At 42.3% G+C, this 18,813-nt stretch overlaps 2 protein-coding genes across 2 annotated transcripts in view; one reads left to right on the forward strand and one right to left on the reverse strand.

Annotated features, from left to right (window-relative positions):
- Positions 1–6,477, forward strand: part of nup160 (nucleoporin 160) — a 29,031-nt gene extending 22,554 nt beyond the window's left edge. The window contains exons 29-34 of the mRNA XM_070907358.1: positions 874–997; positions 1,432–1,533; positions 3,102–3,243; positions 5,214–5,339; positions 5,998–6,093; positions 6,209–6,477. Coding sequence (XP_070763459.1) covers positions 874–997; positions 1,432–1,533; positions 3,102–3,243; positions 5,214–5,339; positions 5,998–6,093; positions 6,209–6,292 — 674 coding nt within the window. The 3' untranslated portion in view covers positions 6,293–6,477. The remainder of the gene's footprint in view (positions 1–873; positions 998–1,431; positions 1,534–3,101; positions 3,244–5,213; positions 5,340–5,997; positions 6,094–6,208) is intronic.
- A 2,258-nt stretch (positions 6,478–8,735) lies between these two features.
- Positions 8,736–16,890, reverse strand: LOC139286612 (fibroblast growth factor receptor substrate 2-like). The gene is made up of 6 exons (XM_070907481.1): positions 16,816–16,890; positions 16,633–16,724; positions 15,941–16,127; positions 12,172–12,306; positions 10,399–10,562; positions 8,736–10,189 (listed from the first exon to the last, which is right to left on the reverse strand). Exons 2-6 carry the CDS (start codon positions 16,696–16,698, stop codon positions 9,158–9,160), a joined length of 1,584 nt encoding a protein of 527 aa, XP_070763582.1. The 5' UTR covers positions 16,699–16,724; positions 16,816–16,890; the 3' UTR covers positions 8,736–9,157.
- Between the last annotated feature and the right edge of the window lie 1,923 nt (positions 16,891–18,813).

Here is an 18,813-nt window from a genome sequence, read left to right on the forward strand (position 1 = left end):
TCCATTTTCTTAGTCCCAGTTAGAACCCTGGCAGCAGCATTTTGGATTAGCTGTAGTTGTAGCTAGAGCTAATATAGCTTTTTTTTAGAGAGACCAGTAAAGACACTGTTGAAATAGTCCATACTGCTAAAAATACATGCATGAAGTTTTTCAAGGTCCTGTTCGGATATGAATCCTTTTATTCTTGCGATGTTTTTAAGGTGGTAGTAAGCAGATTTTGTAATTGCCTTGATGTGACTGTTGAGGTTAAGGTCAGAATCCAGATTTGGTCTCCAGTAAGAGGGATTCAAGATTCATTTCTAACCAGATTTCTGAGATGTAAAAAGATCTTAATGGAGTTTGTTATTTCTCATTTGTTCCATATTAACATGCTGTTTGATCCCCGTTAGCTACTGTCAGCTCTCTGTGGTTGACTTTAGAGATGACGACCTTTGTGTTGGGCAGTGTGGAGAAAGCTGTCTGTCTGTCTCTCAGCCTGTCTGTCTGTCTGTCTGTCTGCCTCCCTCCTACCTGTCTGTCTGCCTTACTGCCTCCCTCCTGCCTTTTTGTCTGCCAGCCTGCCTCCCTCCCTCCTGCCTGCCTGTCTGTCTGCCTGCCTCCCTCCTGCCTGTTTGTCTGCCTGTCTACCTCCCTACTGTCTGTCTGTCTGTCTGCCTGTCTACCTCCCTCCTGTCTGTCTGCCTGACTGTCTGCCTCCCTCTTGTCTGTCTGCCTGACTGTCTGCCTCCCTCCTGCCTGTCTGTCTGTCTGACTCCCTGTCTGCCTCCCTCCTGCCTGTCTGTCTGCCTGTCTACCTCCCTCCTGTCTGTCTGTCTGCCTCCCTCCTGCCTGTCTGTCTGACTGTCTGCCTCCCTCCTGCCTGTCTGTCTGCAGGCAGTGCCTCAGCAGTAGAGATGGTGGCCTTGTTGGTCCAAACCGGACTGTTTGACTCGTCTCTGTCCATCTGTCAAACCTTCAAACTGAGTCTGACGTCAGTCTTTGAGGGTTTGACCTTCAAGTAAGTCTCTGATTCTTCTTCTTCAACTTCCTGTTACTTTACGAGGTTTTTACTGTATTTTACATTTAATGACTTAATTCTGTTGAGAGATGTTAACAGTTTTACGTTTTACACACATTTTATCTTTATAACTATGTATGTGTATATATGTGTGTGTGTGTGTGTGTGTGCATAAATATGTATGTATAAGTGTATATATAATAAGAGTACAATTCTGTCATATGAAACAAAATGTGAAATAAAATGAGAAACATTATTCAGAAGTCAAATGTCCTTATTGTTATGGGAGTGAAATCATGATTTATTATATATTTTTAGTAAATATATTCTGACCCGCTCTGAATATTATATTAACTGCTGTACATGAAGATGTTGTTGACGTTCATTTATAATTTAATAGTTTGTTTTCTTGTTGTTGTTGTTTTTTTTTTCAGATGCATCAAGCTTCAGTTTGGGGGGGAGGAGACTCAGAATGAAGCCTGGAGCTGGTTGGCTGCCAATCAGCTGTCGTCTGTCGTCAACACCAAAGAATCCAGGTTTGCTTTTTATTTGTTTGTTTATTTATCAATGATTTTGTGAGCTATTATTATTAAGTTTTAAATATCACATCTCATGATATTAAACATAATTTTGTCATGATGACTGAAACAGATGATGATGTTCACATCTGAAGTCATGGTTTTACTCCCAACATTTAAGTGACAGAGCAGTCAGACAGGTGCATGCAGGTAAAAACAGGAAGTCAGTAGTTTGTCATCAGGTGGAACTGCAGCAGTTGATGGAGGAGATGAAGGTCCTTCAAAACAGTGTTCTTCTTCTTCTCAGAGTCAGATCTGAACTCAGACATGAAACACATGTTGAATCATTCAGTTTGACTTACACTTCAGAGGAGATCATCATCTCTGATGTCCAGAATAAACCTCCAGACAGTTTGACTTACACTTCAGAGGAGATCATCATCTCTGATGTCCAGAATAAACCTCCAGAAATCCACTCAGACATCAGAGAAAAGAGACGCTGCAGAACCTGCCTGAGAATCCTCCTGTTTTTAAGTTTCCTTCAGTGTCTCAGTGATCAGTTATGGTTGTCTGAACATCCATGAGGACGCTGCAGACAGGAGCTGCTAACAGCTGATTCAGCTGCTTTAATGATAAGATAATCCTTTATTAATCCCTCAGCAGGGAAATTTTCATTGTTCCAGCAGCATACAGGATAGTGCAATAGAGACATAAGTTGAAAATCAGGATACAATAAATAAAGACTAAAACTAAAAAACTGAAATTTACAAATGTACAAGTTCACAGAAGAAAGAAGTAAAGGTAAAGGGATTGTACTGGATTGCACATAGAGGTGTGGGTATTGCACCATTGTTACATTCAGAGATATGTGGATTGTCCATGTCGGTATGTGTGTGGTCTACTGGGAGCAGGTCTGATTGTAGAGCCTGACAGCAGCATGGAGGAAAGACCTGCAGTACCTCTCCTTCACACAGCGCGGGTGAAGTCCCTGTCCCTGAAGGAGCTGCCCAGTGCTGCCAGAGTGTCCTGCATGGGGTGGGACATGTTCTCCCTCAGGGATGATAGCTTAGCCATCATCCGCCTTTCTCCCACCACCTCCACTGAGTCCAGGGGGCATCCCAGAACAGAGCTGGCCTTCCTAATCAGTCTGTCCATTTTTTTCCCATCAGCAGCTGAGATGCTGCTGCCCCTGCAGACCACTCCATAAAAGATGGCTGATGTGGGGTCGGATCAACATCAGATCACCCTAATGGGGTGTCTGTTTTGAAGCCTTGTGTATATAGTGTAGCATTATTTTTATACGCCGAAACTTGTTCTGTTGGGACACACAGAGACTTAAAGAATCAGGGAGAAAGAAAAAGTTTAAATAATGTAACTTGTTAAACTGAGTAGAGGAAAAGTCTGCTAGCCGCTAGGCTAATTTATGCAGTGTAAAATGCCATAGTTAATAATGGTGACAGTCATATCAGAGCAATTGTCTCATGTTTTGCGTCATCTGATCTGTATATTACACAACATTATAAAAGGTCTTCAGCAGGTAGAAGTTGAATAACCAGACTACAACTGTCTTCTTCTTCTGTGTTCAGCGCTACAGACGAGGCGTGGCGGCTGCTGGCCTCTTACCTGGACAGGTATCCCTCCGCTAATGGACACCACCACCGCTGTGTCATCAACAAGCTGCTGTCACATGGTGTCCCTCTGCCTGATTGGCTGGTAAAGTCTTACAAGGTGAGAAATCAGTCAATAGGGCAGTTTGTCAGGTAAACTGTATATATATATACAGTTGTGTTCAAAATAATAGCAGTCCCACATCACTAGCAAGACAAATCACTGTTTTTGTTAAAATTTCAACTTCTACACTGCAAGTAAGTTTCTAGAAGGTTTAGTAAAGGTATAGAAAACCAACAGACCCAACAGGCATGGTGTGCATGCTGCTGATTCTGTGAAACTGAATCATTAACTGAAAGGGGCGTGTTCAAAAAAATAGCAGTGCTGAGTTCAATAAGTGAGGTCATTGATAATGTGAAAAAAACAGGTGTTAAACAGGTGGCCCTCATTTAAGGATCAAGGCAACTGACGCTGCATATGCTGGCTGTGCATTTGTCCTTGAAAAACAGAGTAAAATGGGTCATTCAAGACACTGTTCAGAAGAAGAGCGTTCTTTGATTAAGGAATTAATCAAAGAAGGGAAAACCTATAAAGAAGTGCAGAAAATGATAGGCTGTTCAGCTAAAATGATATCAAACACTTTAAAATGGCAGCCAAAACCAGAAAGGCGAGGAAGAAAAAGAAAAACGACGATTCAAGTGGATCGGAGAATAACCAGAATGGCAAAGGCTCAGCCAATGATCAGCTCCAGGAGGATCAAAGAAGATCTAAAGTTGCCTGTGAGTACTGTAACAATCAGACGACGTCTATGTGAAGCCAAGCTACCAGCAAGAAGCCCCCGCAAAGTCCCATTGTAAAAAAAAATAAAATAAAAAAATAAAAAGACGTGCTGAAGCGGTTACAATTTGCCAAAGAACACATTGACTGGCCTAAAAAGAAATGGCGTAATATTTTGTGGACTGATGAGAGTAAGATTGTTCTTTTTGGGTCTAAGGGCCACAGACAGTTTGTCAGACGTCTTGCAAACACTGAATTCAAGCCACAGTACACAGTGAAGACGGTGAAGCATGGTGGTGCAAGCATCATGATATGAGGATGTTTCTCGTACTATGGTGTTGGTCCTATTTATCGCATACCAGGGATCATGGATCAGTTTGAGTACATCAGAATACTGGAAGAAGTCATGTTGCCGTATGCTGAAGAGGAAATGCCCTTGAAATGGGTGTTTCAACAAAACAATGACCCCAAACACACCAGCAAGCGAACAAAATCATGGTTCCAGACAAACCGCATTCAAGTAATGGAGTGGCCAGCATAATCCCCGGACCTTAATCCCATAGAAAATTTGTGGGCTGACATGAAAAATGCTGTTCATGAGGCAAAACCAAGAAATTCAGAGGAATTGCGGAACGTAGTACAATTGTCCTGGGCTGCAATACCTGTTGACCGGTGCCAGAAGTTGGTCGACTCCATGCACCACAGATGTGAAGCAGTTATCAGAAACCGTGTTTATGCAACTAAATATTAGTTTATGATTCTCAGGAAAGTTGAATCTTCAAGCATTTCTTAGTTTATACAGTACATTTGAGTTTGTAAAGACAGATGTCAACACTGCTATTTTTTTGAACATTATATTTCTTGACTTTCTGTAAAATATTATCAAATTCAATTACTTTTTCCAATTTTCTTGCTTTGAAATAGAAAGTGCTGTGTCCCCAATGCATTTGTGTTCATTAAAATACAATTTATTTGAGGGATTTTGACGTTTACTCACCTTTTTAATCACACTGCTGTTATTTTGGACACAACTGTATATATACATATATACACACACACATATATATACATATATATATATATGTGTGTGTGTGTGTATATATATGTATATATACACGCATATATACATATATATATATGTTTCAGTTTGTAGAAGAGGAAGGACTATTTTAGATTTTCTATTGATTGATTCATCTTTAAATCAAGCGAGCAAACGCGTTTTCTGTTACTGAATGTAAACGTGTCGACAGAAGCTCTGACTGTGGCTGGTTATTATCCCCTGATGCACTGTGACAGCATTGTGTGTATTTCAGGCTGTGGACGCTGCATCTCTGCTGCGTCTCTACCTGAACTTTGACCTGCTGGACGCTGCGGCTGAGCTGGTGTTGGAGTACGTGGACGCTCTGTTGGGGAGAGGACACCAGTACTTTGGAATAGAGGTAAGAATACTTCAAAAACTACATTCACTGTGTACATGATCACTAATACATAAATAGATACACCACAAAGAGAAAGAGAAATGTATATGCGTGTATGTATATATTAGGTCTGTCCAGACTCAGAGTTTCATTAGTTGACTCAGATTTGGCCTCAATACAAATATTCAACTATTCAGTCCTTTTTTTTTTCATGTAGACCATCAAGCAACACTGTACTGAACTGCCAGACTTTTGAATGGGGTTCGGTGGGACGTTCAGTAATGCAGTAAACAAGCCAAGTTAGCCCCCCAAGCTAATGCATGCTAACTACCCTAACAACGGATCCGAAACAAGTTTTTGCTGACACTAGATATCAAACAGAAACCAGAGACTAGATCGTATAAAGTTGCTGTGAGCATCTCATTCAGCTCAACTCAACTCACCCTGGGTCCAGCTCCTGTCGCAGACCTCTTCAGTGAACGGACGGGATGACTTAGAATGATTTTAGAGGAGCGCTCACTCTGCAGCTGCTTCTGAAACAGACCGAATGCTCGACTTGAAGAGTCTCAGTCGACTGATGATTGGAAGCTTTCAGGAAGCAGCTCTGGTGTTTATGGTGGAAAGGAAAGTTTTAATGTATTTTGATTTACTTTCACTCTGACGTGTGTGTTTGTTTCAGAGGCCTCTGTCGGCGACGTCATCCTCAGTGTGGCTGCCGTACACGTCCATCGATCAACTCCTTCAGACTCTGAACGAGACTCAGACCACCAGCAGCGTGAGTCATCAGCACTTCCTGTTTACACTTTCAGAGCGTTTGATTGGTGTTTGATCAGTTCCATTTGGTTCTCTGAGGAACTGAACTTTCATGAAACCACGTCGTCTGTTTTCAGATTTATAATAAAGTTCGAGACAAACTGGACGATTATCACAAACTGGTGGAGCAGACGACCAAACGAAGACTCGTCACTCGATGAAGACACGACTCATCAGGTCACCTGATGAGTGACCAATCAGAGACGCTAACAGTTTGAAACTTTTGCTTCTGATCTTGTTGTAAATATTCAGTGTTGTTGTGAATCAGCTGTTTAGTATTTTATAATGTCTCTTTTGTACCTGTCAGCTGTAAGTTGTGATTCTATTAAAGTTTCTTTGCATTTCATCGTGTCAATTGTTATTGTTAAATTAAGATGGAAAACTTCACATCAAAGTCCATTTAGTAGCTGCTCTGGAGCTTTTGATTGGAAAATTAAAATAACTGCAAAAGGGTTAGGTCCAGAGCAGCTACTGAACGGACCTGGGCATACTTAGTTATTGTAGTAGTTAAACAAAGTCGACAGTAACACTAAGTACAGTTAAGGTACTTGAGTATTTCTATTTCATGTTACTTTATATTTTACTATATTTCAGAGGCAAATATTGTAATATAGTTGAAATAAAACAAACAGTAACTACCCAGCAGTATATAGTCATTAAATGAGCTCAACACATTAATGCATCAATGATATTCTGCATACAGAGAACTTTTACTTTGAGTATATTTTGATGTTAATACCTTTGTACTTTTACTTCAGTAAAATACCTCATACCCTTCACTCAGGTGATATCACAACTATAGTCTCTTTCTTCTTGTCTATTTTTTTTATTATTTCTATCCTTTTTTATAATCAACCAAAAGTTTACTGGCAAATATTTATTGACTACTCGTTTCAGTCACTTTTCAAACTAAAGACCGAATGTTTTCTGATTCAGTCACATGACAGTAAATTATGAGAAACTGTAAATGCCATTTAAAAAAAAAAAATAACATTTTATAGACTGATTTATCGATAATGAAAATAATAGTTATTTGCAGCCCCAGCTGTACATGAACTTGTATGTACTTCTTAAACCACTGTTGAATATGAACCAAAAATGGAAGACTTGGAGAGAAAGCTGCTGTAATACTAAATTACCTCCTTAAAAATGTCGTGCATTCTTTGAACTTTATCAGGACAGGATCTCCATCACTTCACCCTCTGGATCCCACAACTTGGTCCCAATAGTGCCGCCACGTGGCCAATTATTCTTTTGTGTCAATAAAAAATGTTTGTTTTACATTTGCTTTTGGATGTCACCTCATTTTTTTCCTACAATTGGTTACCAAATTCCTGGAGGTGTGGCCTATTTATAGAAAACTACACTTCTGCAACGCAACCAATCCAAAATTAACACATAAACCACGCAGCCAATCGGCAGCAGCGATGGCACCTTCAGCCAATCACAAACACGCCCTCATGGTGAAAACAAACCTCCAACATTGAACTGACGTGTTTTCTGACCTGACCGGATCTCAGCAGCAGCAGTGAGGTAAAGTTTCAGGTCAGACGCTCAGCTGGGTGGACGCTTGTTGTCATGGAAACAGCATCCTCATTAAAATAAAACCTGAGATACTTCCTCTTATAGAAATACATGTAAGCCCTTCTAAACTAAATCCTACAGACAGTTCTGGGTTTTTTTGTGACCAGGTTTTCAGATTAGGACCTTTGTTCAGCAGAAAGTCTGTAGACTATAAGCAGCCGGACCTGAGAGACCAGCATCCAAAACCCAAACTGTCATTTCAAGACATAATATCAAAATGAACCAACAGAGATCTGAAAGTTACAGCTAGATGAAACGTTTGTTTGATTCACCGAAATGATGAACATCTGTTAAATGTGTGAATGAAATAGTGATTGGTCGTTTCATGTTTCCATCTGTCTGCTGATTGGTCGTGTTTCAGAGAGTCTCTGAACTGGTCTGAAACTGACAAAATGAACAAAATCCAGTTTTTGAAATGATGCTGCGTTAAAGTTATATTTAAACCCTAACTACGTGCAGCTGAGTGGGAAAAACGCTTCACGTCGGCCTCTGACTTGTAATTCAGAACTTCCAACGTGCCAACAAACTATTACTTCCTAATAAAACCAGATATTAACACTAATCAGCTCATCTTATAGCAGCTGGTTTCACTTGGTAACAACCTGCTACAAACACCTAACACAACAAAAGAGGCTGTCAGGTTAGCACTGAGGCTAACCACCTTTTCCCGTTTGTGTTCCCTGAATGCAGCATGCATTCAGACCGATATACCATTTCAGTGGTTTTATATTAAGCGTTCAGCTCAACGACCTCAGACTGAGTGAAGCAGTGACGATGAGTGTGAATCTCTCTCCTCTTCATCACTGTCCTTCATCAGATTTAAGGAAAAGTTCAACTTTTAGGTAAATCCTCTTCTTCCGAGAGCTAAGTTAAGCTAACCAGCTGAACTGTTCCTTTAAATCAAGAAATGACGATGCAGTGAACGTCTTCATCTTCATAATCATCATCATCACCACCACAACCACCACCACCAACTGCGATAACCAGACGGACACAAAGCCTTTTCTCCACCAGTCCAAATAAAAACAGAACAGACATTTATTGTGCCAGAATCTACTGTACATATTCAGAAACATCATGTCGTCCTTGATACTGAAAGACAGCAGCATGTAGTGAATCATATAAAAGCTAAATGGAATGCTTTGTTCAGTAATACTGATTTGTACCATAGAAAGAGGAATGCAGTCCAGTCTCATCAACATCAACCGACGCTCTGCGGAGGTATTACATCACCGTAGGAATAAACTGCTATATGGCAAGTACCTAGGTTCATCTGTGACGGTCCACCTGAACAGGTGACCGCACAGGAAGTCATGAAGTCATGTAAGACTCGGACAGGTGGAGTCAGTCACTGCATCTCCGAGAGGGAGTGTAAAGAGGCTCCGTCCGAGCGGCGTGTGAACAAACAACACAAAGGGTTAACAGGAAGTAGAAGGTGCGTGTCACGCAGTGCTTTTGGTGGGCAGCTCCGTGCTGTTGTGTCGCGTTTTGCGTGACGTGCCATCGTCTCGCGGCCGGGCCTTCTGCAGGTTGGACATGGCGGCGGTGCGCTCGATGTCGATGAGGGCGTAGAGCTCGGTGCGGCGGGTGGGGGTGGTGGGGGGCAGCGGGGAGGAGGGTGTGCGGGGCGTGTGGGGGTTGCTGCCGTCTGAAGTGCCCTTGTTGCCCGCGCTGTTGTCCATCTCCACCTCGATGTAGTTGAGGGTTTTGGGCGGCTCCGGGTGGCCTGCTAGCGGCGGCCGGCGGAAGTCAAAGTTGAAGATGGTGGGTCCGTCGGTGCGGCGGCGGGCCGTGTCGGGCCGGTGGGCGCTGAGCGGTGCCGTCACGTTCTCGGTGTTGACGTAGTTGTGTGAGGACTCGAGGGCGGCGGACAGAGGGTGGGAGTACGAGTGGTGCAGCAGACCGTGGTGGGGGTGGTGGTTGTAGCCGTTGAGCGACGGCGTCTTCAGACCGCTGCAGCCGTTCTCCTCCTCCGAGCTCAACTTCCTCGCCTCCCACACCGGCGGCAGCGCCGGCAGGTTCTCGTAGTCCAGCAGGGCGGTGCGCCGCTGGGCCGAGTTATTGACATTCTGCAGGTCGGGGGTGAGGGGGGGCGGGCGGTGGCGGCGAGGAGCTGTGGATGGATTGGAGGAGGAGCCGTTGGAAAGCAGGGGGGTCGGCTCGGCCTCAGTGTGGCCGTTAGTCTCTCGGGGCTCCTCGTCCTCCTTGGCCTCCTGCTGCCTCTTCTCCTTCTCCATCAGCTGCTTCTGAACGGGGGTGGGGCCCAGAACGAAGCGCACCCCCTGAGGCTCCAGCAGCACCTGGGGCTCCGGCTGGGCGGGTGGGGCCGGCGGCTCGGTGCGGACCCTTGGAGGAGGCGGGGGGGTCGGGGGACATTGAGACTGTGGAGAGGTGGGACTCTCCAGTGGGGTGGTGACGGTCAGTGGGCTGGGCTGGTCCTCCAGGAGCCCTGTGGTGTTCACATAGGTGTGAACCTGTACGGATGAAACCACAACAGGACTATTACATCATGATTAGATTATTATTAGATTTGATTATTATATCATTACATTACACGACAATTAATTACTGGAGCGCCCTCTGCTGGATAAACTGTGCGATGATTATATACGAATTCAAATACACATACATACAGATATTTAATGATAGGAACAGGAAGTGTGTGTGTGATGTTGTCTCTTACCACTTCATCAGCCACCAGCAGAGGATGTGTGGACTCTTCCCCCACAGAGGGCAGACGGGTGCTGGCCACAGACGGGTGACGGGTGGAGGGGTGAGACGGCGCCTCACCAACAGACGGGATCCTGGTCACCCCGTTAGGCACCGTGGGCACCGAGTAACCCAGAGCTAATGATACAACACACAGATTTTAGGATGTGATGTACAGAGATGACATGAAAAGACACAGAGCTCTTCAGTTTGGGAATATTCATTCATATCTTGTCTTCATGCCTTCTGTCTCATGTAAATAATTTTGTATTGGCTCATTGAAGAACACTGCAATCACGTTTCATTTATAGAAATATAACTATTTAGACACAAGCTGATGTGGAGCTTCAACACAACATCTCATGTTAGCCTGAACAACATCAAATGTTTTACTAAAGAACGAAGAAGAGAGTTCAAAGTGTGACACATACATACATATACATTGTTATTGTATATATTTTTTTTACCTCATTTCACTTAAATACTGTAAATGTGTATATTTTTTGTTTTCTATTTCTTATTTTTATATTTTGTACATACTTTTAGTTCTAAATTATGCTACTTTTCTACTCTTGAATGGGAGCACCAGTACTGTACAATTTCCCCCCGGGGATCAATAAAGTATTTCTGATTCTAGTTCTGATAGTCCAGCAGTCCACACACATTGTGACTGTAGACTGTGATACAAATAGCTCAGTGCGTGTTTTCATGACAGTGTTGGTCAGTCCCACTGTTGATGGTCACATTTGAAAACTTTATTAGATAAAACATGTTGACTAAGGTTTCCTTATCCCATATATGTATATTGCAAAATGTTTAAAATTGCAATGTCATCGTATTGTGACTTAAGTATGGTGATAATATGGTGTTGTGGGGCCTCTGGTGAGGCCACTAACCAGCTGTAGGGACGGGTACGGTTAGGATTAGATCTTTAAATTCAGAACAGGATGAGAATTGATTTATATTTTAAATATTATATATTCAAACAGCAAAGTCACCATATACACTGACTAATAATCAGTGTAGTATCTTGTATCAATAGATACAATCACAAGGCAGACTATCAGTTCCCATGAGACCAAGTATACCAATGAAACCATGAAGAGTGTATTCTGTTTGCCTTCATACTCGACATGCAGCAGATAACCTGATCTCATATCATTCAGTGTAGTTCATCTAATTTAAAGAAATAAAACTAGTCCATACTTTGACACTCAGTCCAACTTCTCACTTCATCAAACCAAAATAATTCAGGATTTGTTAACTCGTGAACGTGCACTGAGATTGACGGGATGAGACTGCGGCGCTCCCTAAAGGGTGCAATGCTAAGTCCTGCACAACCACGGCCATCCAGTCCCCTGCTGTCTCAATCAGTAGAGAAGTTCACCAGCCAAACTAATAGATTGATGAAAAATAGATGATAACAGTTAGGCTGCATACAGACAGCTGTCGTTCTAGCTTGCTCATAAGAATTCACTATTAGCTTAATAAGCATGCTGAGGTTGTGTGAAACAGCAGCTGTGGACAGAACAGGTGGAAATCTCTGCTTTTTACTCGAGTAAATCGTTACCGTCACTTCACCTGATTCACCGCCTCCACCGGCCTCTCTGCTCTGCTGTGTGGGTTTACCTGCAGGAGTGTGTGTGTGTGTGTGTGTGTGTGTGTGTGTGTGTGTGTGTGTGAGAGTGTGTGTGTGTGTGTGTGTGTGTGTGTGTGTGTGTGTGTGTGTGTGTGTGTGTGTGTTTACCGGCAGGAGTGTGCGCTGCCTGGTGGTTTGGCTCCAGCACCGCCTCCTCCACCACACTGATGCTGTGGCTGTGCATCACCTCCTGCAGCATGTTGAAGATCTCTTCTGCTCGGGAACATTTGAAGGCAAAAATACCTGAAAACACAAAACTAAAGATTTAACACTCATCTGTGTTAGTTCTGTTGATCAAACCATACTGGACACAAGTCAGCTCTCTCTTTCTGAGATTTTCAGATTTGAGTCACAACTTTGCCAACTTTATTTCACTGCAGCAGAATTCTTGGTTAAAACTCTGCCGCTAAAGAACAAAAAAAGTTTAGGAAAAAAAAAGAGCGGGAGTCTGGGACTCCACTAGAGCAGCGTTGCATGATTCACAGATCTAATAAGTCCTTCTTCATCTTATTGTGGCCCTTCATGCGGCCCCTCAGTTCACCCTCTGTCTGACAGCCGTCTGAGCTCCTGCCTCTTCAAGGCCCGCCTCCCTAAAAGCCCCCTTCTTCTGATTGGCCGGCTCCCTGCAGCCCACGAGGGGCAGGGAGACGCCTCTGAGCCCAGAGCACAGCGCACGGCTTCATACTGAGCCGCTGTGGTCAACTGCATGACAGCAACAGTAACTTAGCTTGGAAAATAGAGACATGGGGACTGAATGTGATGAACTTCCTGTTTATCAGACTGCAAATGAGACAAGAAGTAGTTTGGAAAAACAATAGATGCTGCTGGAGCTGAGTTTCTGGGGACTGGGCCTCACTGATTACTGTACAAAAACACACAACTGATTTTGGTGAAACTCCATCATTTGATGGAGAAAATGTTTTCTCGTTTTCCCTTTGATGTCCTCTGGCTGCTCTGCCTCAACTCTCTGTGATTTACGGAGTTTCCTGATGGACAGAAAGCTTTAGAAAGTGACTGCTAACTAACTGTAGCTGCCGTTAGCTCAGTTCGCTCTGAGCACCAGGGGAGTGTTGGTGTTTACACCACCAGCACAGGAGCTTTGGACCGCCGGGAGGAGGAGGTTTGAGTCAGATGGTTAGAGTCAGCTGACTAAGAGCATATTTATATATATATATATATATATATATATATATCTATGGCTAAGAGGACTGCTAGCTGCATAGCTAACTAGCGAATGGCAGCTACAGTTAGCAGTAGTTAGTGATGACTTTAGCAACAAGTAAAGCCATCTGTCCATCAAGAAACAACCTCCTACCTACCTACTTTCCTTCACTACAGAAAAAGCTCTTTCTGTGAGACACTGAACAACCTGAGTAGCAGTAAAGAGCCGTCCTGAGCAGAGCAGCCCAACAACTCAGACAGACTGAGAGCGGGATGAGCGGCCCTCTACTTCGTGGCCGTGCTGTTTTTTTCTTCTTCTTCTTCTTCATGGGCGTGCTGTCACTGCTGTGCCCTGAGCAGATGACCATCTGAAGAAATCCGGATGTATTTTTGGCTCACAGGGATTACTTTTACATACGTTTTCCTCATTATTTGGCAACTTTGGTAACGTTTAATAGGAATATCCAACATTGTAACACTATGTATATGACAGAAAATAAGTAAAAGCATAACAGGTCCTCTTTAAGATCAGATTTGAGATCGATATCAAATCAAAGATGGATATGAAATAGTATTAGTATTACAGAACAAACATTCAGTGTCCAGTTTATTAGGAACTAAATATTAAACATTATCGGTTCTCATGTGTTGATTCTCCTGCAGGACCACTGAGCAGGATGCAGTTTGCGCTGCTGTTGAACCGACAGGCGTTTCTAATATTTAATATACAACCATTGCTATCAATGAGTATTTAATAAACTGGCAGTTGAGTGCATTTTCATTAATTATAAGATTTTGCTCCTGCAGGAACCTCTCTACACCCCCGGGTGAGAAGGAAGCAACGGGTGCTGGATTGTGGTCGAGACTTTGGCAGACTTCATATTGTTCATATTGTCTACTGCAGTGGGCTGGCTCTGTCACCTCATGGGCAATCACACAGTAAGCGTTTAACAACATGGCGTCCTACATGGTACAAATATCGAAACTACAGTGTCCTGTTAAAGACAGTGAGTGCAGCAGTGCCACCTAGTGGCTTAATTCAGGTTGGAAAAAATTAAGAGACCACTTTTCAATTTTTTTTTTGAAATTCTCAGTTTCTTTGGTTTTACTATTTATAGGTATGTGTTAGAGTAAATTGAACATTTTTGTTTTATTCTATAAACTACTGACAACATTTCTTCCAAATTCCAAATAAAAATATTGTCATTTAGAGCATTCATTTGCCAAAAATGACAACTGGTCAAAATAACAAAAAATATGCAAGTTCATATTACTTTTTAACCACAATACTAATGTTTTAACTTAGGAAGAGTTCAGAAATCAATATTTGGTGGAACAACCCTGATTTTTAATCACTGCCTTAATGCTCTTGGCGTGCTCTCCATCAGTCTGTCACATGGCAGTTGGGTGACTTTATGCCACTCCAGGCTTTGTTTGATGGCTGGTGACCCTCCATCTTCCTCTTGATCACATTCCAGAGGTTTTCAATGGGGTTCAGGTCTGGAGATTGGGCCGGCCATGACAGGGTCTTGATCTGGTGGTCCTCCATCCACATCTTGATTGACCTGGCTGTGTGGCATGGAGCATTGTCCTGCTGGAAAAACCAATCCTCAGAGTTGGGGAACAATGTCAGAGCAGAAGGAAGCAAGTTTTCTTCCAGGATAGCCTTGTACGTGGCTTGATTCATGCGTCCTTCACAAAGACAAATTTGCCTGATTCCAGCTTTGCTGAAGCACCACCAGATCATCACCGATCCTCCACCAAATTTCACAGTGGGTGCGAGACACGGTGGCTTGTAGACCTCTCCAGGTCTCCGTCTAACCATGAGACAACCAGGTGTTGGACAAAGCTGAAAATTGGACTCACCAGAGAAGACGACCTTACTCTAGTGCTCTACGGTCTGATCCTTGTGATCTTTTGCAAACCTTCTGGCTCTTCTTTGCTTCTCATTGATGACGGGCTTTTTTCTACTTCAGCCCTGCCCCTAGGAGCCTGTTTCGAACCGTCCTCGCCGTGCACTTCACCCCAGCTTCACTTGATGTCTTCCTACGGTTGTTGAGGGACATTCGAGTAAGTTAGCGGTCATCCCGGTCAGTGGAGAGTCGTTTTCGCCCTCTGTCAGTCTGGAGTTTTGTTGTCCCCAATGTCTGCTGCTTGAACTTGTTCTTATGAACCGCTGTCTTTGAAATTCTAAGGAATGAAGCAACCTGACGCTCACTGAATCCTCCTGTCAGTAAAGCCAGAATTTAATCCTTCTTTTCCTCACTCAAAACTTTTTTGGCATGGTCAAATGTTGTTTTTTGATTCCAATTCCTTTTGAGGTAATACTAGCCCTTCTTTTGCCGTCCAGCTGGTCCTATTGCATGAGGATAGTGATGACCACAGCAGTGGTTTAATACTTTTCCTCATTAAATAAGATTTGGTTCAGGCAATCACCTAATCAGTGCCTCATTAGGTAGAATGAGGTGTGCTTGTGTTCAATAGACACAATAGTGGTCTCTTATTTTTTTCCAGAGCTGTATATATTACATTAATATGTAATAACTGTGTTTATATATTACATTAACATGTAATAACAGCTGTATTTATACATTAACATGTAATAACAGCTGTATTTATGTATTATATTAACAGCTTCATTTTCCTGTAGTTTTACTTCAAACTTTTGTTTCTTCTGTGATTTAATTTCCACATTAAATAAACAAACAGTTGGTACCTTGACCCGTCTGGCAGCGCCGGCCACTCTCGAACGAAAACAGGTTGGAGTCGTAACCATAGCGCCGCAGGCACAGGTAAGGCCACCTGACGTCGTCACGGCGATGGGTGTGGAGGACGAGCTCGGCATCGGTCAGCTCCATCACACCTGAACCCAATTCGTTCCCATCGTCGTCCACGTTGATCACCTGAAGAGGTACACACACACACAGTTAGAGGCAGGAGGTTGTGATGGACATTTGTCCACTATCTTTTGACATTTCACAGACTGAATCAATAATTGATTAATCGTTTTAGTAAAATCTTACTTTAATGTTAATTTGTGAGTTATTTTTTCACAGCTGAGTAGAAACCTGTTTTACATGTCTAAAGCTGCACAATAAGGTTTGATTACTCTGAGGGATGTGACACAATTAAAACTTTGTTTCTACTTGAGACAAATGACTCCAGCTCCTCCCTAAAATAACCCGCTGGCCAATCAGTGATCAGCTACATGATGGAGGTGTTAACATCACGTCAGCTCTCCGATCATAGAAAGAACCATCGACTGAACCAAAGTGAGAAAACAGGCGAAGCTCTCAGAGTTTGTGAAAGCTCCCAAACACAGTCATTAGTGAATAATCCAGGGTGTGGGCCGGCAGGCTCTGACTGACTGTGAGGTCGCTGTCGAGGCAGGCCGAGGCAGGAACTCACCTTGAATTTGCTTTGATGATTATCTGGAATTGACTCTTTCTCTGGACAGCTTAAACAGCTACCCATGGCTTCTTCAGAGCACCATCTGATGTCTGGGAAACATAACACATGTGTTGAGTGAGACCAGCAGAAAACTAAAACACTCTGATATTAAAGTGACTTTCTGTGTGAAGGCTTCCTCACCTAGATCCTGCCTCCAGTAGCCCTGGTTCCATCCTCAGAGCCTGGGGGACTCTCATGCTTTAGTTGATCTGCAAACATGAACAGCAACTCTGCATAGAGACAGAACATCACATCAGACAGGTTCATCCAAAAATCCAAAGACAATGTCACTAAGCACGATCTCTGGTACTTGAAGGTCCTTTTTGTATCTTACTTTAAGGTTGTTTTGTCATTTTTTGTGTTATATTTTGGTTTAAGTGATTTGAATTCTGAATTCCAAACCTCTGGCACTTTAAGATATATCATGTTCTTATCTTTTATATTCCTGGTACTCTGTGTATTTTAATGTTCTTATGTATATGATGGTTTGTTATGATCATCGTGTGTTGAATGTCCGTCTGTCCTGCTGCACTGTTAGCTCAACAAGTTCCTAACAACGTTTGCTGTGATGGAGACAAAATGAACCAAGTGATGGAGGACAGAAGCTGCATGTTGAAGCTAACAGAGACTTGGACAGCTCCACAACCCAGTCTGTAGTTTAAAACTGTCTGTCCTCTGTCTGTCTGTCTGTCTGTCCACTGCCTGTCTGTCTGTCTGTCCTGTTGAAATATTCACATTTGAGAAAATTTAACTCTTGCATTTTGGCCATTTCTGCTTGAAAAATTATTAAAAAAATAAATGATCAAAATAGTTACGGATTGATTTTCAATAGATCTACTATTTGATTAAGTGTTGCAGCTTTGGTCAATAGGAACAATGTCAACCTTTTATCCTTAAAGAACAAATTCCCAGCCTGAAAAACTCTTTGTATTATTTTTATTTGGCATGTATATGGTTGAAACTGAGGATTATTTGAATTATTGATTCATCTTTATTTCCATTTTCTCGATACATCTATTAATCATTCAAAACATCAAAAAAAGGTTCATAATTTCTTTGTTGAGACTCAAATAGTTTTATTTGTCCAACAATATTTATTTCACAAGAAAAAAAAGACAAATCTTCACTTTAGAGACTAGACTTGAAACCATTATCAATAACATAATCACCAAATGATTAGTGTTACTATTAGTGGTAGTTGCAGCCTAGTCAATTATTTTTTCAATTAATCATTAAGTCTAATGCGTCAGATGTCTTCAAATATCTTGTTTAATTTGTCATATTTGCTCATTCATTTTTTGATTGACGTTGGATTCATTCAACTTATTTCTGAATGAAAAACTAATTTACAATCTTATGTTGTTGGAAACTTAATTGTTATGGAGATTTTGGACAAAGTGAACATTCCTTTGATATACTTTGGTAACTTGTCACTGGCATCCATCATTACTTTGACACAAGAAACTTAAATTATTAACAGAAACATTGGTACATTTACTCAGTAATGAAGATAGTCTCTAGCTGCAGGCCTGCTGACTGTACCTTATCAAATTTAATGAAGTGTGAGTCGGACTCAATGGGACAGTGTTTAAATCCAGTCTGACTACTCTTCACTATCACTTTCTGTTAAAGCTCCATACAAACTGTCCGTGCTGTGTGCTCCCAGTTAACCATGTATGGGTGTTAAGTTTACCAGCTCCGACTCAAATAAACACACAAACGAAAACATCAGACACCACGAGCAGCTGCTGGATTAGCGATAACTAACTTAGGCAGCCTGCTAACTAAGTTGAACAACTTTGTACAACTTTACTTTAGCAGCTGCTACAGTTTGAATAACTTGGTAATTAGCCGGAGCGAGTTGCATTCTCTCAGTGTGGTATGATAATAGTGTAATGGCAGCTAGTTAGCACAAAGCTAAGCTGACCTCTCTGCTGGTTGAATAAGCTAACAGATTTCAGCTACCTAATTAGCTCCGGGGCTAACGTTACAGTTAGCGTTCCGAGAACACACCAGCGCATTCCGCTCGCTAGCCACCCTCTAAATGTAAATAAAGCAGTAATTTCGTGAAGCCATACTTACGAGACACCGTTAGAGTGTTGAATTACAGCGTCCAAACTTTCCGGACATTCACACCGC

Source organism: Enoplosus armatus, chromosome 6, assembly GCF_043641665.1.
Source record: "Enoplosus armatus isolate fEnoArm2 chromosome 6, fEnoArm2.hap1, whole genome shotgun sequence".
Lineage (NCBI taxonomy): Eukaryota > Metazoa > Chordata > Actinopteri > Centrarchiformes > Enoplosidae > Enoplosus > Enoplosus armatus.

Excerpts from the sequence above, each read along its gene's own strand:
- LOC139286612 (XM_070907481.1), bottom strand. The coding sequence starts at position 16,698 with ATGGGTAGCTGTTTAAGCTGTCCAGAGAAAGAGTCAATTCCAGATAAT. Across the intron at positions 12,307-15,940 it reads GCGCTGCCAGACGGGTCAAG|GTATTTTTGCCTTCAAATGT; the intron begins GTACCAACTGTT and ends TTGTGTTTTCAG. Across the intron at positions 10,190-10,398 it reads TGCTGGTGGCTGATGAAGTG|GTTCACACCTATGTGAACAC; the intron begins GTAAGAGACAAC and ends TCATCCGTACAG.